The following is a 24,644-nucleotide window of genomic DNA, read 5'->3' as shown; positions in this document are numbered from 1 at the left end:
AAGAGCCAGGAGGGGACATGAGAAGTCTTTGGCGGGTAGGATCAAGGAAAACCCTGAAGCTTTCTATCGGTATGTCAGGAGTAAAAGAATGACTCGGGTAAGATTAGGGCCAGTCAAGGACAGGAGTGGGAAGTTGTGCGTGGAGTCTGAAGAGATAGGAGAGGCACTAAATGAATATTTTTCGTCAGTATTCACACTGGAGAGGGACAGTGTTGTTGAGGGGAGTACTGAGATGCAGGCTGTTGGACTGGATGGTATTGATGTTCATCAGGAGGAGGTGTTAGCAATTCTGGAAAGGGTAAAAATAGATAAGTCCCCTGGGCCGGATGGGATTTATCCTAGGATTCTCTGGGAGGCTAGGGAGGCGATTGCAGAGCCTTTGGCTTTGATCTTTGTGTCATCATTGTCTACAGGTGCAGTGCCAGAAGACTGGAGGATAGCAAATGTTGTCCCCTTGTTCAAGAAGGGGAGTAGGGACAACCCTGGTGATTATAGACCAGTGAGCCTCACTTCTGTTGTGGGCAAAGTATTGGAAAGGATTATAAGAGATAGGATTTATAATCACCTAGAAAGGAATAATTTGATTAGGGATAGTCAGCACGGTTTTGTGAAGGGTAGGTCGTGCCTCACAAACCTTATTGAGTTCTTTGAGAAGGTGGCCAAAGAGGTGGATGAGGGTAAAGCGGTTGATGTGGTGTATATGGATTTCAGCAAAGCGTTTGATAAGGTTCCCCATGGTAAGCTTTTGCAGAAAATACGGACACATGGGATTGAGGGTGATTTAGTGGTTTGGATCAGGAATTGGCTCGCTGTAAGAAAACAAAGGGTGGTGGTTGATGGGAAATATTCATTCTGGAATTCAGTTACTAGTGGTGTACCGCAAGGATCTGTTTTGGGGCCACTGCTGTTTGTCATTTTTATTAATGACCTGGATGAGGGTGTGGAAGGATGGATTAGTAAATTTGCGGATGACACTAAAGTCGGTGGAGTTGTAGACAGTGCGGAGGGAAGTGGCAGGTTACAGAGGGACATAGATAAGCTGCAGAGCTGGGCTGAGAGGTGGCAAATGGAGTTTAATGCAGAAAAGTGTGAGGTGATTCACTTTGGAAGGAGTAACAGGAATTCAGAGTACTGGGCTAATGGTAAGATACTTGGTAGTGTGGATGAACAGAGGGATCTGGGTGTCCACGTGCATAGATCCCTGAAAGTTGGCACCCAGGTTGATAGGGTTGTTAAGAAGGCGTACGGTGTGTTAGCTTTTATCGGTAGAGGGATTGAGTTTCAGAGCCAGGAGGTCATGCTGCAACTGTACAAAACTCTGGTGTGGCCGCATTTGGAGTATTGCGTACAGTTCTGGTCGCCGTATTATAGGAAAGATGTGGAAGTGTTGGAAAGGGTGCAGAGGAGATTTACCAGGATGTTGCCTGGTATGGTGGGAAAATCATATGAGGAAAGGCTGAGGGGCTTGGGGTTGTTTTCGTTAGAGAGAAGAAGGTTAAGAGGTGACTTAATAGAGGCATACAAGATGATCAGAGGATTAGATAGGGGGGATAGTGAGAGCCTTTTTCCTCGGATGGTGTTGGCTAGCACAAGGGGACATAGCTTTAAATTGAGGGGTGAGAGATATAGGACAGATGTTAGAGGTAGGTTCTTTACTCAGAGAGTGGTAAGGGCGTGGAATGCCCTGCCTTCAGCAGTAGTGGACTCGTCAACGTTGAGACCGTTCAAGTGGTTATTGGATAAACATATGGATGATATTGGAATAGTGTAGATTAGAGGGGCTTTAGATTGGTACCACTGGTCGGCGCAACATCGAGGGACGAAGGGCCTGTACTGCGCTGTAATGTTCTATGTTCTATGGAACAGCGGGAAGTCGCATCCTAGTAAAAACATTACCTGACAAACCAGTGTTTGCACCAAAATGGAATGGGTCATATGAAGTTATAATTAGTGGAGACACCTGTGCCTGTATAGACATAAGAGGGAAAGGTGTCTGGAAACACTGGACACAGCTGAAATTGCACAAGGGAACAAATGAGTAATTAAATTGATGAACTAACGAAAATGCTTTCCTCAACACAGGCAAAGACTGCAAGCAAGAACGACTGGCGCGCGCGGGTTGATAGATAATATAACTCGTAAAGATTATATGAATTATAGTGTTAGGTTTGATATTTGATCGTTGCGAATATTTATGTAATCGCGTATGTAACTTTGCGTTGTCGCGACTGTAAATTTTACTGGATTGGAGGATAACTTGTTTTACAAAGCTCACATACATTTACACGGGAATCGAACTGTATGTTACCCGTTAGCACAATCGGTAGAAGCCCAATTTGTAGCCACCCCTGGGTGGACCCCTCATGACTTATATACTGTAGATACATCAGAGACACCCTGTGAGGGACAAATTGGCAAATATAAAAGAGGTTTACAGGGGAGATGTGTGGGACTTGTAAACCCCACAGATCCTGTGTGCAGGGGGTTCCAACAGGTGGGAGGAAAAGTTTGTTCAGATACTGCAAGCTATCCGCTTTGTTTTACGGGGCAGGGATGGGGATGTGCCTATGCCTTGGTCCCTAAGAATGATTCCTGCATACAGACGCAGTGTGTCCGTCAACATTGTCGGGTTAATAAGGGACAGTTTACTTGCACTTGTGATGAACAGAAATGTCTGAATATAACCGCGGGAAGACAGCTTATTTGTGGACAATGCAATGGAACTCACGTAAGCTCAGCCAAATGGACATACCCATTTGATACTTACCAGGTGGTGGGTTCAAACGGGGAGTCAAGTAAACCGAACAATTGGCAATATGAACAAACTCATAATCAAGACACTAAATGCTACCGGGCTAAGAAGGGATATGTGTTCCTCTTCAATGGTACCTACATGAGAGAAACACCAAGCCTCCCAAACTGTTTTGCAGTAGGAACAATAGGACCACTGACTGTTCCAAGCCTCAGAAGGGGCATATTCGGAGGAGAATAGTAACTCGGGCTATCAGCAAAGAATTCTGCGCTGATTGGGAAGCCCCGGGCACAATGGGATCCTCACTGGGATATGGGTTCCTTGGAGCCTCTGGGAGCTGGGGGGCGGGGCGGCGGGGCAGCAGGAGTGATTAGTGCAAAGAATAGGAATCGTATTGTTTGTGGACTAACAGTCCTGGGAAACAGCACTTCAAAAGCACTGGAGGCTGTTAACCAAGAGATGGCTGAACTGAGATTATATGCACAACAGACACGATACGCAGTGGACTATCAGTGAGCACAACAAGGAGGAGTGTGTACAATTATAGGCAATAAATGCATAACCCATGTCACAGACGAGTCCTATAACATTACACAGGTCATCAATAGCATCAGAGAACAACTAGATAGCTACAGACAGAGACCCAAGAAATGAAGTAACTGGCTGGAATGGCTAGTGGGGGGGTCCTGGGAATCTTACTTATTACATGGATTGGTCATATTCATTTCCATTGAAATTGTCTGTTGTCGGATTGTTGGATGCCTAAAAGTCTGTTGCAAGGTGAAGGTGACAGGAATTGTGCCAGGAGCCAGTGTATCCATCGAAGAAGAACTCCTGATGTAGATCCCCGAAGACATCAGAAGAAACGAAGAAGGAAAGAAGAAGAACAAAGAATTATACATATAAAATTGTTGGTCTGGGGATTATTAAAGTCATAATCTGACCAGAAGTGGGGACTGAAGTGCGGAAAAATATACAGATGAGTACACTTTAAAAAATGACTGCCTGGCACATAAACAGTCACCTGGGAAAGAGACATTAAACAGGCATTGACTTTTAGTACAGACAGCCACTTGAGATTAAAACATAAAGGACAGATAGCTATTTAAAGTTAAACATGCAGGAATCAGATCCTGCAGGAAGCCAGCCAGGGCTTGAGGCACTCTTTAGGATAAGGACAATAGGGTTGGGTAAATGATGGAAAGACGGAGAATGAGGGGAGATCTAATAGAGGTGTACAAGATTATGAAGGGTATAGATAGGGTGAACAGTGGGAAGCTTTTTCCCAGGTCGGAGGTGACAATCACGAGGGGTCACGGGCTCAAGGTGAGAGGGGTGAAGTATAACTCAGATATCAGAGGAACGTTTTTTACACAGAGTGTGGTGGGGGCCTGGAATGCGCTGCCAAGTAGGGTGGTGGAGGCAGGCACGCTGACATCGTTTAAGACTTACCTGGATAGTCACATGAGCAGCCTGGGAATGGAGGGATACAAACGATTGGTCTAGTTGGACCAAGGAGCGGCACAGGCTTGGAGGGCCGAAGGGCCTGTTTCCTGTGCTGTACTGTTCTTTGTTCTTTGTAAAGAGATTAGCTACAGGTGGGATCGGGAATACATAAATGTAGGAAGACCAATTGTTATATGAATGAGCCGAAACTAAACCATTGATAGCCACTGACGTAGGAAATGTTTCCATTCATAGAACAATGCGATGTTAACATGCTTATGTCTGTATTTGTCTATAACGACGTGTTAACGATTGATCACCTACCTGATTACAATGATGTGATAATGGCTAGATGTCCGGTCCATCTATTGTGTGAAGGGTATAAAGATGGACCGCTCCTATTGTCTCACTGAGAGAAGGTTTGCTGCTTGTTAGCGCCTTGTCTCCACGAAGCTTTGTTAAAATAAAACTGTATTCTTGAAACCTTCAAGCCTGACTCAGTGGTACATTTCCCACAACAACTCTCACCAACTTTTACAGATGCACCATAGAAAGCATTCTTTCTGGTTGTATCGCAGCTTGGTATGGCTCCTGCTCTGCCCAAGACCGCAAGAAACTACAAAAGGTCGTGAATGTAGCCCAATCCATCACGCAAACCAGCCTCCCATCCATTGATTCTGTCTACACTTCCCGCTGCCTTGGCAAAGCAGCCAGCATAATTAAGAACCCCACGCACCCCGGACATTCTCTCTTCCACCTTATTCCTTCAGAAAAAAGATACAAAACTCTGAGGTCACGTACCAACCGACTCAAGAACATCTTCTTCCTTGCTGCTGTCAGACTTTTGAATGGTCGCACCTTGCATTAAGTTGATCTTTCTCTACACCCTAGCAATGACTGTAACACTACATTCTGCATTGACTTGTTTCCTTCTCTATGAACGGTATGTTTTGTCTGTATAGCGCGCAAGGAACAATACTTTTCGCTGTATGTTAAGACATGTGACAATAATAAATCAAATCAAATCTTTATAGAACCTTAGTTAGGCCGCAGTTGGAATATAGTGTTCAATTCTGGTCACCACACTACCAGAAGGATGTGGAGGCTTTGGAGAGGGTACAGCAAAGATTTACCAGGATGTTGCCTGGTGTGGTGGGCATTAGCTATGAGGAGAGGTTGGAGAAACTTGGTTTATTCTCACTGGAATGACGGAGGTCGTGGGGTGACCTGATAGAAGTCTGCAAGATTATGAGAGGCATGGACTGAATGGATAGTCAGAAGCTTTTTCCCAGGGTGGAAGCGTCAATTACTGGGGGGCATAGGTTTAAGGTGCGAAGGACAAGGTTTAAAGGAGATGTACGAGGCAGGTTTTTTTACACAGAGGGTGATGGGTGCCTGGAACTCGCTGCCGGGGGAGGTTGTGAAACAGATACGATAGTGTCTTTTAAGGGGCGTCTTGACAAATACATGAATGGGATGGGAATGGAGGGATATAGTCCCCGGAAGGTAGGGAATTTTAGTTAAATTGGGCAGCATGGTCGGTGGGCAGGCTTGGAGGGCCGAAGGGCCTGTTCCTGTGCTGTAATTTCTTCGTTCTTGATTGGTTCCCCATCCAATACCTCCAACTATGAAGTTATATGAACTAACGAATAGCATGATGGAAAAATTGGTACAATATGAAGTTATACGAACTAAGGAATAGCATGATGGGAAAATTGGTACGATATAAGAAAGACTGACTCCGCATAACTTAAAACATGACTAACCTCCGTATAACCTGATAAAGCTGACTTTGCATAACTTATGACGTTGAATGAGATCAGAGAAGGTCAAGCTATTCCAATTGCCTGACCTCTAAGGCTTGATAAGATTGATTCCTCATAGCCTAAGGCTATAGGAGTAAATAAAACAAGATAAGGTCAGGGATGACGGAAATCACCGACCTTCTTCTGTTACATCAATGGGCAAGATAAGGGTATGAATGATACGACAAAAAGTTCTAGGAGGTCAACAGGTTATGACATGATTAATGGTATTGCTTATGATTCTATTAATGATCGAATCCCTGAATAAGGTCTGGTGAGGCTAACTGATAATGATTGTGTATAAATCCTGAACTGTTTCTTTCTGTAAGCGCGGACTTGTGGAGGAATCAGCAGTTGTACCAACTGCTCTCTGACCTCAAGTTTCAGCCATATACTGCATGCAGTCTTTTCGTAAATAAAGACTTGTTATTTTGTCTGAACAAACTTTGTTGAGTTTTTCTATCACAGTCAAGAAGCAGGAAAGTTTCCACTTCAACACAACATTCACTCCTTCCACCACTCATGCACAGTGGCAGCAGTCTGTCCCCCCTCCCTCTCCCCACCGGTCACTACTGCAGAGTGGCAGCGGTCCCTCCCTCCCTCCCTCCCTCCCCGCCCCCCGATTGCTGTTGCAGAATCCGCAGTGGTTCCCCCCCTCAACTGAGTGGCTGTGCCCCCGTTTACACCCCATCAGGCCCCACCCCCTTAGGCCCTGCCCCTTGTCACTGCCCGGTGCTCAGTGGGCACTGCCAGGGTGCTAGGCTGGCACTGCCCAAGAGGCACCCTCCCTTGGCCCTGACTTCCTGGGGGGGGAGGGGGGGGGCTCAATGGCATCTGGTTCTACCGGAGAGGACATTGCATCTGGTCCCTGTTGATAGGGGACCATATGTGATCCTTGCTGGAGAGAACCTTCCCCAGCAAGGCCACATAGGCAAGTGAGCCCGGACGATTGAGTCCCGGGCTCACTAATTACATTCAAATTTGCATTTAAATATTTTTAAATAATATAATCAGCCTCGTGCCCTTTAAGGCACAATGCTGATCGCCCCGGATATTCATAGAATCATGGAATCCTGACAATGCAGAAAGAGGCCATTCGGCCCACCGAGCCTGCACCAACAACAATCCCACCCAGGCCCACATATTTACCCTGCTAATCTCCTTGAAGCTAAAGGGAAATTTACTATAGCCAATCAACTGAGCCTGCACATCTTTAGAATGCAGTGCCGGTAAGATCATGAGAGGTGAGAAATCGAGTGTGAACCTGATTTCCCAGCTATCTCGCAATCTTACTGGCTCGCCCTACCCATTGGCTGGTGGGGCGCAATGGTAAGATAACCCCGCCAAGAGAGTAGAATAGTAGATGCATCATTTAATTCTTTATTGCTTGGTGAGATCCTGAAGAATGTTCCATACCTTTTATCAGGGTCTGAAATTCATTGTACTTGATGAACCCTCGCTCAAGGTTTATCTTCAGAGGCAGCAACAAAGTGAAAAGGAACTTGTGAGTTTCATAAAGACCACGCACTGAATATTTAAACACTTCGTAGGTCAGATAGTCAATAATGTTTCTGATTCGTTTGGCAGCAACAGGCGACTTTTTAGATCTACATGGAAAAAAATAGACAACTCTGGCATGATGGATAAAACTGATGATTGGTTTTAGTTAAAATATATCATGTATATATATTCACGAGCAGAATGCCAATAAAGAGTTGAGCTTGAATTTGAATTCTGTTATTTATTTATTGGTTCAGTACTGACTAGAATTATGTGATTAATAAATATGTTAATCTGTTGAGTCTCAAGCTACATGTTATCCTCCCTATCTTTCTCTGCATGGAGGTCAGTGACCAGTGGAGTGCCCCAGGGAACTGTTCTGGGACCCTTGCTGTTTGTCATTTTCATAAATGACCTGGATGAGGAAGTGGAGGGATGGGTTGGTAAGTTTGCTGACGACACCAAGGTAGGTGGTGTTGTGGATAGTTTGGAGGGATGTCAGAAGTTGCAGCGAGACATAGATAGAATGCAAGACTGGGCGGAGAAGTGGCAGATGGACTTCAACCCGGATAAGTGTGTAGTGATCCATTTTGGCAGATCCAATGGGATGAAGCAGCAGTATAATATGAAGGGTACCATTCTTAGCAGTGTAGAGGATCAGAAGGACCTTGGGGTCCGGGTCCATAGGACTCTTAAATCGGCCTCGCAGGTGGAGGATGCGGTCAAGAAGGTGTACGGCGTACTAGCCTTCATTAATCGAGGGATTGAGTTTAGGAGTCGGGAGATAATGCTGCAGCTTTATAGGACCCTGGTTAGACCCCACTTGGAGTACTGCGCGCAGTTCTGGTCACCTCATTACAGGAAAGATGTTGAAGCCATTGAAAGGGTGCAGAGGAGATTTACAAGGATGTTGCCTGGATTGGGGGGCATGCCTTATGAGGATAGGTTGAGGGAGCTTGGTCTCTTCTCCCTGGAGAGACGAAGGATGAGAGGTGACCTGATAGAGGTTTACAAGATGTTGAGAGGTCTGGATAGGGTAGACTCTCAGAGGCTATTTCCAAGGGCTGAAATGGTTGCTACGAGAGGACACAGGTTTAAGGTGCTGGGGGGTAGGTACAGAGGAGATGTCAGGGGTAAGTTTTTCACTCAGAGGGTGGTGGGTGAGTGGAATCGGCTGACGTCGGTGGTGGTGGAGGCAAACTCGTTGGGGTCTTTTAAGAGACTTCTGGATGAGTACATGGGATTTAATGGGATTGAGGGCTATAGATAGGCCTCGAGGTGGGGATGTGATCGGCGCAACTTGTGGGCCGAAGGGCCTGTTTGTGCTGTGGCTTTCTATGTTCTATGTTCTATCCTAAATGACTAGGTGTTTGCAACATTTAATTTCCAGATCTAGCAGGTTTCTATGGTTATAAAAGGAAAAATTTGTATCATGTCTTTCATGACTGCAGGATGCCATGAAATGCTTTACAACCAAGATTTTGGATCCCAAGGTGATCCATGGCAAACACATCTGCAGAAACCGTAAGCAGTTGGCATTCTGGATCAGAGTTATTGATTTGGAATCCAAACTGTAGGCAGGGAGCAACATAGCAAAGGGGGAGAAATTCCTCGCCCAGCTGGCGAGAATCTTATGTATGATGAATGTACGATTGGTCTAGTTGGACCAAGGAGCGGCACAGGCTTGGAGGGCCGAATGTGCAGGGAGGCAGGACCAATAGCAGCTGCATTTCCCGCTTCTGCCCGAGGTTAATGAAAGAACACCATGGGCGGAATTTTCCATCCCGCCTGCCACGGGGATCACAGTGGGCAGGATTGGACCATGCAAAGGTCTGTTGACCTTGGGCGGGATTTTCCGGTCTTGGGGTGAACGCAGCCGAAATACCCCATCCTAAATCACTCTGGCTGCCCACTTAAGTGCTGTCCAGCATGAGACAGTCTGTGAGGCCAAGGGGAGCATTGTGGCTGCTGGGTCTAATGGTGGAGAGTGAAAAGAGCTCAGGATCATCTCATCCCTCATAAGGATTTCTGAGAAACTGTGTTCAGTGATGCACTAATCACTAAGCCATTATGATACCATTGATATCACTTGCACCCGGTGTTACATATTTAAACAATTGCATGATTGCTTTAAGGGCAGGTAACATGATTTTATGGTGATGTCATTAAGGTGTTGCTCAGGCTGCTGTTTTAGTTTCAGTTGTCTTCCTACAGGTAACGTCTCTTTCAATAAACCTGTTGGGTGTTACTTTGAATTGTGCAAATCACATCTCTTCTTTTTGTTTAAAACCCACAACCAAATATAGTTGGGGCATTACAAAAAGGAAATTGGCAATGAGTCAGGATTTTGTTAAGTCGAGAACATTGAGAAAAGATCCTAAGTTAGTTAAAAAAAACATTGTTGGTCGTCAAACTTTGAATATTAGAAGGCTGGGAAAAATTAACAACAGGAGTAAATATTGAAGTGCCAGTGAAGGAAGACTCAAGTAAGAAAAAAGCTCTCTGTGTGCTTTTAAAGGAGGGAGACTTTTTGATCAGAGAAAGGTGAGATTCCAGGTAGTGTCAGGCAGATTTGAAAAAAAAGGATGCTTTGTTCAAACAGCTGGGGCCATTTGAAGAAAGCACATCAAGTCAATCGTCTCCAGGGTGAAAAAAGGATACTGAGAAGACAGAAAAATAAATATAAAAATATACTGAGCTGTCTTGAGTCGCTAGTGCCTGCAAGAAAAATGGCAGATCAATTCGGATCAATGGAGCCTTTCAGTGAAGAAAATGAATCATAGAGTTCCTATGTAGAGCATTTTCAGTACGTCGTTTCAGCAAATAAATTGCAAACGAGTTTCTCGTACCAGCTTTTCTCAGTACAATAGGGAGTAAAACCTTTAATTTGCTCTGGAACTCAGTTTATCCAGCAAAGCCAGGAGCCAGAACTTATAATGAATTGACAAAGATCCCTGAAGAGAATCACTCCCCAAAGCCACTGATCATCGCAGGTTCCAGTTTCACTGAAGGAGGAATCAAGTAGAAGGCAAAGCAGTGCTCAATTTGTGGAAACCTTAAAAAGGCTGGCACAACGTTGTGAGTTTGGTCAGTCATTAGAAGATACTCTTCAAGAATGTATAGTTTGTGGTCTCCAAAATTAGGCTATCAAAATAAGATTGCCTATCGAATATGCTCGGTCTTTAAAGACAACAGTAGAAATTGCAGTGTTTATGGAACTGACTGCGAAAGAGCTTCAAAATTTGGCACAGGAATGAAGATCCACAAGTTAAGAACTGCCCATAAGAAGTCAAAACAACATGTCACAGATATGCCCAAATGCTGGAGCAGTGCAAGAATTGTAGTAAAATGGGCCATAGTGGAAAAGCTTGTTGGGCTAGACCAGCTTCCCTTGAGAAGAATATTCGGAAGCAGAATCCAGGTTCCTTCAGGAAGAATATATTGTATTTTACAAAAGGAATTTACAATGTTGAAGAAAGGAATTATGACCGTGAAGAAGAGAATGTCCAGAAATATGATGAATGTCTTATACATACAGGGCAAAGCACACAGGGCCTGATTCTCCCATCCCTGTGCTGGAATTCGGCGGGAAGACAGGTAAGTGATTTAAATCTCTTTTTAATCTTATTTAAATCTCATTATTGGGCCAAGCATGGCATTCTCCGGGCCTGATAGCATCTTCCACCCCACCAGGAGTATTTCACTCCGGCAGGGTTTTGAGTAGCTCCCCACTTGCAGGGAACTAGCGGGGGACCCTGCCAGGGTTAACAGGGAGGGGGAGGGTGGAATTGGGCCCCCAAGAGGGTCGGGTGGTAGGGGGTGGTGACCCCTGGACATGGACATCTGGCAGTGCCAGCCTCTGCCCCCAGAACTGTCCAAGGGGCAAAGTCCCCATGGCCAGGGGGCACCTTGGCACTGCCCACACCAGGCATGGGAATTGGGCAAGGGGGCAAGGCAGAGGGGCAGGGCATATTGTGGGCAGGACCGAGGGGCAATTGGTGGGGAGTCCTGCTGCCACTCTGCAGATAGGATCGTTGGGGGCTGGAGGGAAGCCAGCGATCGGGGCAGGCCGGGGTGGGGTCTGGCTCCTGGGGGGGGGGGGGGGGGGGGGGGTGGATCTGCCTCTTGGGGGTGGGGGGGTGGGGGGGGTGGATCTGCCTCTTGGGGGGCGATCTGCCTCCCATGGGGTAGGGGGGTCTGCCTCCCAGGGGGATCTGTGGGGGATTGTCAGTGCTGGAGTGGGGGGGGTTGGAGATTGCAGTGCTTTGGGATGGGGGGTTGGGGCTAGCCCAGGAATAATTGTACGTGCTGCGATTGGGCCGCGATCAGATCATAGGGGTGTCGCAAGGGGCAGCAGTGCGAGGGTCCTGGGCTGGCCAGTGATCAAGCTGGCTAGCAAACTGCAGAGTGACAGTTTGGGGCCACTGTGCATGTGTAGAGGCCCGGAACTGTCAAACTCTGGCGTGAATAGGCCCTGCGCCCACCCCCCCCCCCACCCCCAAAGCTTTTTATGATATTCACGATTGTAACCTCTGCATTGTACAGAGTGTGGGAGATTTCAGTCTGAACTCCCACTGAAAAAACAATCTTGAATTACACAATTTTTCTCGCCAATTCAGCCCTTAGAATTTTTTTGGGAGAATCGAGCCCAATGATACTGGGTGATTCCGAAATTAAATGAAAAACCTATTCTCATGGACTTCATACTGGTGCTGCTACATCTTTAATTCTTGAAACTGCAAACGAACAAAAGTTAAAGAATGTTACTTTCAAACTAGCTGATGTAATTCATGCACAGAAAAGATTGTGCCATTAAAAGATTACATCATGGTCAATATAGAGTTGATGAGAACTATAGGATCTCTACAGTGCAGCCCATCAACTCTGCACTGACTGTCTGAAGGAGCATCTCACCCAGGCCCGCACCTGTCCTATCCCCATAACCCTGGGCATTTACCATGGTGTTATATAATCCACATCAGAAACTCTAAGGTGCTTTATGGAGTCAGCCTAGATCATAAGTTTTGCACTTTGAAGTTTAGCACGGGTAAGCATACGATGTTTCATTCCAGGAATGATTCAAAAGACCCACTAGGGAGCTTTTATCAAACAAAGTTTAATTAGGAATACAGTTAACATCTAATCAGACAATTAGCAATCATGTTTATCAATACAAACAAGAAAAAGAACAATCCTGATATTGTATATCCCTTATCAGCTCAATGTACTGTTCAAAACAAACAAACACCCTTACATTCTTACAAACATACACCCGTCCTAGGTTTAGCACCGAAAATAAATATTCTCGCATGATGTTGGATCTTGCAGCTTTGCAACATCTGCTCTGATTTAGTCCTTTGGATGGAGAATTGAAACTCTGATTTTCCCATCCTGGAGATTCCAACACACCTTAAGGTAGCGATAGAGCCTCTAGCTTTTAGCCAGCAAACCACTTCAAGAGACAGAGGCACTCCTTGCCTCTAGTTACTAGCTAGCTAGCCACCAAAAGCTAAATGTCCAATAGCGGGGAAGACACAGAAATACTGTTTGAAGCCTACAGTCCTAACAGCTTCTAAACTAAAACTGAAAGTAAAATTTTCCTGTGAGAAAAATAACTGTCCCACCTGACCTGTCAATCATTCTTCCCCCAACAATTCAAAAGGGTCATAAACTCATAAAACTCCAGGACATTGCAATGGGCCCAAATTAAAAATAAGCAAAAATGCCTATTATATGCTTTCAACACAGCAACAATACAAAAAAGAAAGAGAAACAGGCACACTAGCATCACAACAGCAAATCCATCTAACCCACCCATCTTTTGGACATTAAGGAGATATTTAGAATGACCAATCCACCTAAGCTGCACATCTTTGGACTGTGGGAGGAAACATGAGCACCTAGAGAGAGCTAATGTAAACACAGGGAGAACATATAAACTCCACACAGTCACTCTAGGCCAGAATTGAACCCGGGTCCCTGACACTCTGAGGCGGCATTGCTAACCATTGTACCACCGTGCCACCCTTCCATATGTTCTGTGGTAATTTTCCGGTTCTAAGTGGAAGGTCATGATTGGAGAAGATAAAGCTTAACTGCAGTGCGGTCAACAGACTGGTCGATGTCAAGACAGACCTACAGCATTTTCCAGATAAATACAAGAGCGTGTTCAAAGAGACATTTGGCTCAACGAAGGGTGTTTAAATGAAACTCAAGATAAAGCCTAATAGTCAACCAAAGAGTTTCAAAGCAAGAGCCATGCCATATGCAATTCTTCCCAAGTTTGAAGAAGAATTAGTCCAACTTGTTAACACTGGTGTGCTACAATGAGTGACTGGGCTACCACGATTGTATCTGTCATGAAATCAGATTATTTAGTTTGTATTTGTGGTGATTTTAAAACAACCTTAAATCCAATGTCAGTGGCTGATGAATATTCACTTCCTTTAATTGAAGATTTGTTTGCTGGGTTATCAGGTGGGCAGAAATTCAGCAAGACTGATCTTTCACAAGCATATTTACAGATGAATATAGCTGTTGAATCTCAACCATTGGACTGGAAAGTAGCTAATGTAACACTGCTGTTCAAGAAGGGAGGGAGGCAGCAGACGGGAAATTATAGGCCAGTTAGCCTGACTTCAGTCATTGGCAAGATTTTAGAGTCCATTATTAAAGATGAGATCGCAGAGTACTTGGAAGTACATGATAAAGTAGGACTGAGACAGCACATCTTTGTCAAGGGGAGGTCATGTCTGCCAAATCTGTTAGAGTTCTTTGAGGAGGTAACAAGGAAGTTAGATAAAGGAGAACCAGTGGACGTGATTTATTTAGATTTCCAGAAGGCCTTTGACAAGGTGCCGCAGAGGAGACTGTTAAATAAGTTAAGTGCCCATGGTGTCAAGGGTAAGATCCTGGCATGGATAGAGGATTGGCTGACTGGCAGAAGGCAGAGAGTGGGGATAAAGGTTTTATTTTCAGGATGGCAGTCGGTGACTAGTGGTGTGCCTCAAGGGTCAGTGCTGGGACCACAACTTTTCATAATATACATTAATGATTTGGAGGAAGGAACTGAAGGCACTGTTGCTAAGTTTGCAGATGATAAAAGATTTGTAGAGGAACAGGTAGTACTGAGGAAACGGGGGCTGCAGAAGAACTTGGAAAGGTTAGGAGAGTGGGCAAAGAAGTGGCAGATGGAATACAATGTGGAACAGTGTGAGGTATACACTTTGGAAGGAGGAATGGAGGCATAGACTATTTTCTAAATGGGAAAATGCTTAGGAAATCAGAAACACAAAGGGACTTGGGAGTCATTGTTCAAGATTCTCTTAAGGTTAACGTGCAGGTTCAGTCAGCAGTTAGGAAGGCAAATGCAATGTTAGCATTCATGTCGAGAGGGCTAGAATACAAGAGCAGGGATGTACTTCTGAGGCTGTATAAAAATCATAGAAAGAAACCCTACAGTACAGAAAGAGGCCATTCGGCCCATCGAGTCTGCACCGACCACAATCCCACCCAGGCCCTAACCCCATATCCCTACATATTTTTACCCACTCATCCCTCTAACCTACACAACCCAGGACACTAAGGGGCAATTTTAGCATGGCCAATCAATCTAACCCGCACATCTTTGGACTCTATAAGGCTCTGGTCAGACCCCATTTGGAATATTGTGAGCAGTTTTGGGCCCCATATCTAAGGAAGGATGTGCTGGCCTTGGAAAGGGTCCAGAGGAGGTTCACAAGAATGATCCCTGGAAAGAAGAGCTTGTCGTATGGAACTGTTGAGGACTCTGGGTCTGTACTCATTGGAGTTTAGAAGGATGACGGGGGGATCTTATTTAAACTTACAGGATACTGCAAGGCCTGGATAGAGTGGATGTGGAGACGGTGTTTCCACTAGTAGGAAAAACTAGAACCAGAGGGCACAACCTCAGGCTAAAGGGACAATCCTTTAAAACAGATGAGGAGGAATTTCTTCAGCCAGAGAGTGGCAAACCTGTGAAACTCTTTGCCGCAGAAGGCTGTGAAGGCCAGGTCATTGAATGTCTTTAAGACAGAGATAGATAGGTTCTTGGTTAATAAGGGGATCAGGGGTTACAGGCTGATAGGCTGGAGGAAATAGATGTTCGGAGGGAGGATGTACTGGCAGTTTTGAATAAACTGAAGGTCGATAAGTCCCCTGGGCCTGATGAGGGGCGGCACGGTAGCACAGTGGTTAGCACTGCTGCTTCACAGCTCCAGGGTCCCGGGTTCGATTCCCGGCTCGGGTCACTGTCTGCGTGGAGTTTGCACATTCTCCTCGTGTCTGCGTGGGTTTCCACCGGGTGCTCCGGTTTCCTCCCACAGTCCAAAGATGTGCGGGTTAGGTTGATTAGCCAGGTTAAAAATTGTCCCTGAGATGCGTAGTTAGCGGGTAAATATGTGGGGGTAGGGCCTGGGTGGGATTGTGGTCGGTGCAGACTCGATGGGCCAAATGGCCTCCTTCTGCACTGTCGGGTTTCTATGTATTTTCTATGTATAAATATATCCTAGGATTCTTTGGGAGGCAAGGGATGAGATTGAAGAGCCTTTGGCTTTGATCTTTGGGTCCTCACTGTCCACGGGGATGGTGCCAGAGGACTGGAGAGTGGCGAATGTTGTTCCTCTGTTTAAGAAAGGGAATAGAAATGACCCTGGTAATTATAGACCGGTTAGTCTTACTTCGGTGGTTGGTAAATTGATGGAAAAGGTCCTTAGGGATGGGATTTACGGCCATTTAGAAAGATGCAGATTAATCTGGGATAGTCAGCACGGATTCGTGAAGGGCAAGTCGTGCCTCACAAATTTGACTGAATTTTTTGAGGAGGTAACTAAGTGTGTTGATGAAGGTCGGGCAGTTGCTGTCATATACATGGATCTTAGTAAGGCGTTTGATAAGGTCCCCCATGGTCGGCTTATGATGAAAGTAAGGAGGTGTGGGATAGAGGGAAAGTTGGCTGATTGGATAGGTAACTGGCTATCTGATCGAAGAAGAGGGTGGTGATGGATGGAAAATTTTCAGACTGGAGGCAGGTTGCTAGCGGAGTGCCACAGGGATCAGTGCTTGGTCCTCTGCTCTTTGTGATTTTTATTAATGACTTAGAGGAGGGGGCTGAAGGGTGGATCAGTAAATTTCCTGATGACACCAAGATTGGTGGAGTAGTGGATGAGGTGGAGGGCTGTTGTAGGCTGCAAAGAAACATAGATAGGATGCAAAGCTGGGCTGAAAAATGGCAAATGGAGTTTAACCCTGATAAATGTGAGGTGATTCATTTTGGTAGGACTAATTTAAATGTGGATTACAGGGTCAAAGGTAGGGTTCTGAAGACTGTGGAGGAACAGAGAGATCTTGGGGTCCATATCCACAGATCTCTAAAGGTTGCCACTCAAGTGGATAGAGCTGTGAAGAAGGCCTATAGTGTGTTAGCTTTTATTAACAGGGGGTTGGAGTTTAAGAGCCGTGGGGTTATGCTGCAACTGTACAGGACCTTGGTGAGACCACATTTGGAATATTGTGTGCAGTTCTGGTCACCTCACTATAAGAAGGATGTGGAAGCGCTGGAAAGAGTGCAGAGGAGATTTACCAGGATGCTGCCTGGTTTGGAGGGTAGGTCTTATGAGGAAAGGTTGAGGGAGCTAGGGCTGTTCTCTCTGGAGCGGAGGAGGCTGAGGGGAGACTTAATAGAGGTTTATAAAATGATGAAGGGGATAGATAGAGTGAACGTTCAAAGACTATTTCCTCGGGTGGATGGAGCTATTACAAGGGGGCATAACTATAGGGTTCATGGTGGGAGATATAGGAAGGATATCAGAGGTAGGTTCTTTACGCAGAGAGTGGTTGCGGTGTGGAATGGACTGCCTGCAGTGATAGTGGAGTCAGACACTTTAGGAACATTTAAGCGGTTATTGGATAGGCACATGGAGCACACCAGGATGATAGGGAGTGGGATAGCATGATCTTGGTTTCAGATAAAGCTCGGCACAACATCGTGGGCCGAAGGGCCTGTTCTGTGCTGTACTGTTCTATGTTCTATGTTATGGGGAAATGGCAGGAGAATAGGGATGTGAAAAATATCAGCCATGATTGAATGGCGGAGCAGACTCGAAGAACAAAGAACAATACAGCACAGGAACAGGCCCTTCGGCCCTCCAAGCCCGCGCCGCTCCCTGGTCCAAACTAGACCATTCTTTTGTATCCCTCCATTCCCACTCGATGGGCCGAGTGGCCTAATTTTGTTCCTATGTCTTATGGTCATTGCTTACCATCATTACTAATAATGGTCATTTTCGTCGTAAAAGATTGCCTTTTGGAATAACATTTGCACCAGACCCTATTCCAAAGATCGATGGATCAGATTTTAAGTGGCCTTTCTGGTGTACAATGCATGTGAATAATTTACATGCAACAGTGGAACGTATTCAAGGGCATGGTCTGCGTATCAAAAAGAAACTTTTCCATATATCAGTCCAGTATTGGGTCACATTGTTAATAGTAAAATCTTACATCAAGCACCGTAAAAGATAGAAGCTATTTTAGAAGCACCATGTCTGAAGAATGTGATGCAATTGAGGTCCTTTCAGGAATTAGTAAATTATTGTAGCAAATTTGTTCCAAACTTAGCTACATTATTGAAGCTGTTGCATAATTTACTGTGTGTAAAGCAATCATTGTACTGGACAACAGAATGTGAGAAAGCATACAAGGAATTGAATTGAATTAATTTACTTTTGTCAGATGTATTGGGATAAAATGAAAAGTATTGTTTCTTGTGAGCAGACAAAACATACTGTTCATAGCGTACATAGGGGAGAAAGAAAGGAGAGGATCCAGAATACAGTGTTACAGTCATAGCAACACTATTTAGAGAAAGATCAGCTTAATATATGGTAGGTCCATTCAAAAGTCCGATGGCAGCAGGGAAGAAGCTGTTCTTGAGTTGGTTGGTATGTGACCTCAAACTTTGTATATTTTTCACAACAAAAGAAAGTGGAAGAGAGAATGTCCGGGGTGCATGGGGTCCTTGATTATGCTGGCTGCTTTCCCAAGGCAGTGGAAAGTTTAAATGGAGCCAATGGATCAGAGGCTAATTTGCCTGATGGACTGGGCTACATTCACAACTCTTTGTAGTTTCTTGAGGTCTTGCTTGGATCAGGAGCCATACAAAGTTGCATCCAGAAAGGATATGATTTTGGAGCACAAAGTGACAATTTCGCACTGCCAATCCACCTCACCTGCACATATTTGGACTGTGGGAGGAAACCAGAGCACCCAGATAAAACTCCACACAGACAATCTCCCAAGACTGGAATCAAATCAGGGTCCCTGGTGGTGTGAGGCAACAATGCTAAGCATTGTGCCACCGTGCTGTCATGAGGAAGATATTAGAATTTTCATTAAGGAGATTATGGCTGGACACTTGGAGAAACTCAAATAAATTGGGAAGAGAAGTCATGATTTACCAATTTATTGTCATTTTTTGAAGGAGTAACAAGTGCTGTGGATAAAGGGGAGCCTGTAGTCATGCTGGACTTGAATTTTGAGAAGGCATCTGATAAGGTGCCACATCAAAGATTATTGTGTAAAATAGAATCTCATGGTGAAGGGGGTAACATATTAGCATATAGAGAAGATTGGTTGGCTGGTAGAAAAACAAAGAGTATGTAAAATTGGATCTTTTTTCTGATTGGTAGGGTGTGATGAGTAAATGGTCTGAACTGGGGCTTCAACGTTTTACAGTTTATATCAATGACTTAGATGAGGGAAGTGAAGGCTTTGTGGTAAATTTGAAGATGTCACGAAGATAGGTAAAAAAGTATGTTGTAAAGAGGATAGAATGAGTTTGCAGATGGATATAGATAGGTTGAGTGAGTAAATGAAAAACTTGCAGATGGAGTATAATGTAGGAAAAGTTCATTATTTTGGAAGAAGGAATTTTAAAAAATTACTATTTAAATGGCGAATGGCTGCAGAATTCCAAGGTGCAGAGTAGTCTGGGTGCTCTAATGCATGAATCACAAAATGTCCGTATATAGGTGCAGTGAGTAATTAAGAAGGCTAATGGAATGCCATCCTTCATTATGAGAGAAATTGGACATAAAAGGATGTTATGCTTCATTTTTACAAGGCATTAGTGAGACCACAACACGATTACTGCAATTGACATCAAGGCAGCATTTGACTAGATGTGGCATCAAAGAGCGCTATCAAAACTGGAATCAATGGGGATCAGAGGGAAAAAAGTCTCCGCTGTTTGGAGTCATATCTGGCACAAAGGAAAATGGTTGTGGTGGTTGGAAGTCAACCATCTCAGCTCCAGGACATCACTGCAGGAGATCCTCAGGGTAGTGTCCTAGGCCCAACCATCTTCAGCTGCTTCATCATAAGGTCAGAAGTGTGGATGTTCACTGATGACTGCACAATGTTCAGCAACATTCACGATTTCTCAGATACTGAAGAACTCCATGTCTAAATGCAGCAAAACCTGGACAATATCCAGGCTTGGGGTAACAAATGGCACGTAACATTCATGCCACACAAGTGCAAGTCAATAACCATCTCTAACAAGAGAGAATCTAACCATTGCGCCTTAACACTCAATTGCATTACAATTACTGAATCCCCCACTATCAAAATCGGAAACTCAATGGACAAGCTATATAAAAATTGTGGCTATATTGGCAGGTCAGAAGCTAGGAATCCTGTGGTGAGTGACTCACCTCCTGACTCCTCAAGGCCTGTCCACCATCTATAAGGCACAAGTTAGGAGTGTGATGGAATACTCTCCACTTGCCTGGATGACAACACTCAAGAAACTTGACACCATCCAGGAAAAAGCAGCCCGCTTAATTGCTACCCCTTCCACAAATATTCAATCCCTCCACCACTGATGAGCAGTGACAGCAGTGTATACCATCTACATGATGCGTTGCAGGAACTTTCCAAATACCTGACCTCTATCATCCAGCTATGACTAGCTATGACTGTAACATTACATTTTGCACCCTTTCCTTTCCTTCTCTACGATGTGGAGTTGCTGGCGTTGGACTGGGGTAGGCAAGTAAGTAGTCTCACAACACCAGGTTAAAGTCCAACAGGTTTATTTGGTAGCATGAGCTTTCGGAGAGCTCCGAACGTTCGCGCTACCAAATAAACCTGTTGGACTTTAACCTGGTGCTGTGAGACTCTTTCCTTCTCTACGGTGTGTTTTGTCTGTATGACATGCAAGAAACAATACTTTTCACTGTATACTAATACAGGTGATAATTACAAATCAAATCAAATCATCTAGAAGGACAAGGGCAGCAGACATATGCAAACACCATCATCTGGAAACATCCCTTCAAACTGCTCACTATCCTGACTTGGAAATGTATAGCTCTTCCTTCTCTGTTGCTGGGTCAAAATCCTGGAATGCCCCCCCCCCCCCCCCCCCCCCCGTCCCCAACAGCAGTGTGGGTATACCTACACCAGATAGAATGCAGCAGTTCAAGAAAGCAATTCATCAATCAGGGGCAACTGCAGATTGGTAATAAATATTGGCCTCGCGTGCCAATATCAATGATTTCTTTTCCGTAATGAAGTGACCAGAACTATACACAATACTCAAATTGTGACCTAACCTATGTACTTCCAGCATAACCTCCCTGCTCCTATATTCTATTTCCTGGCTAATAAATGAAAGGAGACCATTTGCCATCTTAAACACCTGATCAATCTGTCCTACTAACTTCCGGGATGCTTCATTTATACAGGGCATAGGTGATATTGCCTCTCGAATACTGTGTGCTGTTTTGGTCTCGTGTAAGGAAGGATGTAAATGTATTGGAGACTGTTCAGAGGAGGTTTACTAGATTAATACCTGGAAAGGGTGGGTTGTCTTAGGACGATAGGTTGAAAAGAGTGGGCTTGTTTCCACTAGAGTTTAGAAGAGTGAGCGATGACTTGATTGAAGTATATATGATTCTGAATGGTATTAACAGAGTAGAGTTGAAAGGATGTTTCCTCTTGTGGGAGAATCCAGAACTAGGGGGCACAGTTTTAAAATTAGGACTTGCTCTTATAGGACAGAGATGAGGAAACATTTCTCCTCTCAGAAGATTGTGCAACTTTGGAACTCTCTGCCTCAGAAGGCAGTGGAAGTCGGACCACTGAATATTCTAAAGACAGTGGTCGACAGATTCTGGGCAAGCCAGTCAAATGCTATTGAGGGTAGATGGGAGTGTGAAGCTCAACATAAACAGATCAGCCATGGTCTTATGGAATGGCAGAGCAGGTTCATGGGGCTGAATGGCTTCTGCTCCTTTTTTGCATGTTTGCACATTCATAATCTACCAATTTCTTTCCATTATAAAGGAACCTGACAATATTTCATCTAACACTATTGAGAAGCATACCTGGCCATAGAGAGGTCGAATAATTTCAAAAATTGTGCAAGTGATGTCTGGTACATGATGTTAACCATGCTCATTTCAGTGATGAGGAAATACAGGATACTGCCACGAGTGGCTGCTGGTCGGTATTCCTCCTGTGCCGTGTTAATCTTGATTTCTGTCTCTGCTGCTACATGCAACTTCTCACTAACTTCAGTTGCTGTTGTCTTTGTTATCTGAAGAACTCCAATCAAAGACTCATCATCCACCAGTGAACCTGAAAAGAAGCCCATTGAGCTGATCAAGACCTCATTCCTCGCCATTATAATTTCAATTAACAAAGTACTAAGTGTTTATATAACAGAAATAATTAATTTGACACAATGGCAGTGTCTATGCTTCAGAAGAGTATTATTATCTCCCCACTTAGAAGATTTACAAAATTCAGTCAGTTTGAAGCTGCCTTCAGGAAGTTTTTGACAGACTATTTGAAGGTACCATGATACCCTTCCTTTACCAAAGTCAGACTGGTATAGATCTTCAGGTGATAGCTTATTCAAATCAATAATTGTTTTTAGCTATCTGGTTCAAAATATCAGGGGCAGGGATTGTAACAGCTGAATATGTGAAATGGTGAAGCAGTAAGTCTTTTTACCTTTGGTAGTGCTGAGCTTGAATAGCAGATTATTTTCCAACTCCTTCATTTTGCGTTTGTTGGCAGTGACTTCCTCTATCAGCTGTACACGCTCTGCCTCCAGCTCCTGTAAGGTGGAATAGAATTAATAACAATGGCTCCAAATCAGCAAAGGAAAAAATAAAGTGTCATGACATTTGACTTGTATGCAATGCAGTAACAGAAATGTGGGCCGTTGCACTGCTCGAGCAGCGGGCCAGGAGACATCAGCGGGACACATTTTGTGAGGTTCCCGAATGCTTTTTCTTAGCGCAATCATATCTGTGCTGGAAGTAGGTGCAGAGCCGGTTATCAGATGGAAATGCCATCGAAATTGGCATTTTCATATCATTAGCAGGCCCAGGATGGTATCCTCCAGGCCCACTGATGTCTCCAACACCACCCCCCCCTCCCCCCCCCCGCCGACGCACCCACCCCCCCCACCTCTCCGAGAGTGGTTTATTTACATCTGCTCCCCACTTACAGGGAACAGGCGTCTTCACCCCCTCATCCCACTGGTGGGGACAGAGGCCATTGAGGATCCTCAGAAGGTCAGGGGCAAGGGGGGTGCCCTTTGGGCAGTGCCAGCCTGGCACCCTGGCACTAGCCAAGGGACACGTTGGTACTGCCCACTAGCCACTGAGCAGTGCCAAGAGGATGGGGTCAGAGCATTCTGAGGAGGCAGGGCATATTGTGGGGGGCAATTGGTGGGGGGGGGGGAGATGAGCTACCACTCTGCAAGTGGAGAGGGAGGGCGATCGGGGCTGGCCATTTGGGAGGGAGGGGGTGTCGGGCCTGGTCACTGGGTGGAGGCGGGTGTCGGGGAGGGCCCAAGGGAGGACTGGGAGGCCAACGATCAGTAGGGGGGGATTGGGAAGGCCAACAATCAGGGGGGTTGTAGGAAAGGCCAAAATCAGAGGCCAACGATCGGGAGGACAGTGATGGGGGTGCCAGAGCGATCCCCGCACTGACAGATCGGCACATGCGCAGTGGCCTGCTCAGCACTAAGCTGCCAGCCTCTCAGGCGGGAATAGGCCTCGACCCCTGCTTTTCAGAGGGAATAATGCTGAGCCACTCTGCAATGCTCAGAGTGTTTGAAATTCATTCAGGTGAGTATGCCCAAAAGAAATGGGTGGGAAATTCTCCTGTTTTCCTACCGGTTGGACACTTAGTTTTTTGGGGGGAGAATCCCAGCCATGTACTTTCTTTAAAAGGTCAGTGGTAAAATGTCTGTGGGATCTATAATTCTTTTTAGGAACATTTGAAAAGGACTGTAAAGAGTTTACATGAATTACAAAGGGATTCATTGAAATTTTCTTGAACAATAAGAAACACAGTTCCATAAGATCTGGAAAGCCTAACTTGGAAGCAGAACCAACAGGAAAGAAGTTAATCTACAAAATTCATGTGGCTGGCAGACACAAAGGCAAGCTGAACACAAATAGTGTGCAGCACACAACTGCATGGAAACGATGTGTGGGCAGACTGAAAAGGTCTACAGCTTGGAAAGCTGCATGCATTACTCAGACATACTAAAGACTTGGGTCTTTTACAAAAGTGGCCAAACCATTAAGCAGGGATTTTTTTGGTTGATTGGTTGAAAATTACTTTTGGAGTGCAACATCATCAGGACTGCTGTGACATGAGGGAGAGGACTGTGTCAAAGAACAAAGAAAAGTACAGCACAGGAACAGGCCTTTCGGCCCTCCAAGCCTGTGCCGATCATGATGCCCTAACTAAACTAAAGAAAAAGCCTTCTGCCCTTCCTCAGTTCATATCCCTCTATTCCTTCCCTATTCATGTACCAATCCAGATGTCTCTTAAATGTTGCTAATGTGCCTGCTTCCACCACTTCCTCTGGCAGCATGTTCCAAGCACCCAACACTCTCTGTGTGAAAAACTTCCCCCGTACATCTCCCTTAAACTTTCCCCTCTCACCTTGAGCCTATGCCCCCTTGTAAGTCACACGTCCAACCTTGGAAAAAGCCTCTGACTATCCACCCTGTCTATGCCTCTCATAATTTGGTAGACCTCTATCAGATCCCCCCTCAGCCTCCATCGTTCCACTGGAAACAATCCTA

At 45.1% G+C, this 24,644-nt stretch overlaps 1 protein-coding gene across 1 annotated transcript in view; it reads right to left on the bottom strand.

Moving 5' to 3' along the window:
* Positions 1-24,644, bottom strand: part of LOC144493944 (dynein axonemal heavy chain 8-like) — a 1,661,706-nt gene that overhangs the window by 189,530 nt on the left and 1,447,532 nt on the right. Inside the window, exons 82-84 of the mRNA XM_078213521.1 lie at positions 22,546-22,651; positions 21,915-22,167; positions 7,420-7,610 (exon numbers count right to left, since the gene is read on the bottom strand). Of these exons, the coding sequence (XP_078069647.1) occupies positions 7,420-7,610; positions 21,915-22,167; positions 22,546-22,651 (550 nt within the window). The remainder of the gene's footprint in view (positions 1-7,419; positions 7,611-21,914; positions 22,168-22,545; positions 22,652-24,644) is intronic.

This window comes from Mustelus asterias, chromosome 5 (assembly GCF_964213995.1).
Source record: "Mustelus asterias chromosome 5, sMusAst1.hap1.1, whole genome shotgun sequence".
Classification (NCBI taxonomy): domain Eukaryota; kingdom Metazoa; phylum Chordata; class Chondrichthyes; order Carcharhiniformes; family Triakidae; genus Mustelus; species Mustelus asterias.
This window is presented reverse-complemented; position numbering and strand designations above follow the sequence as displayed.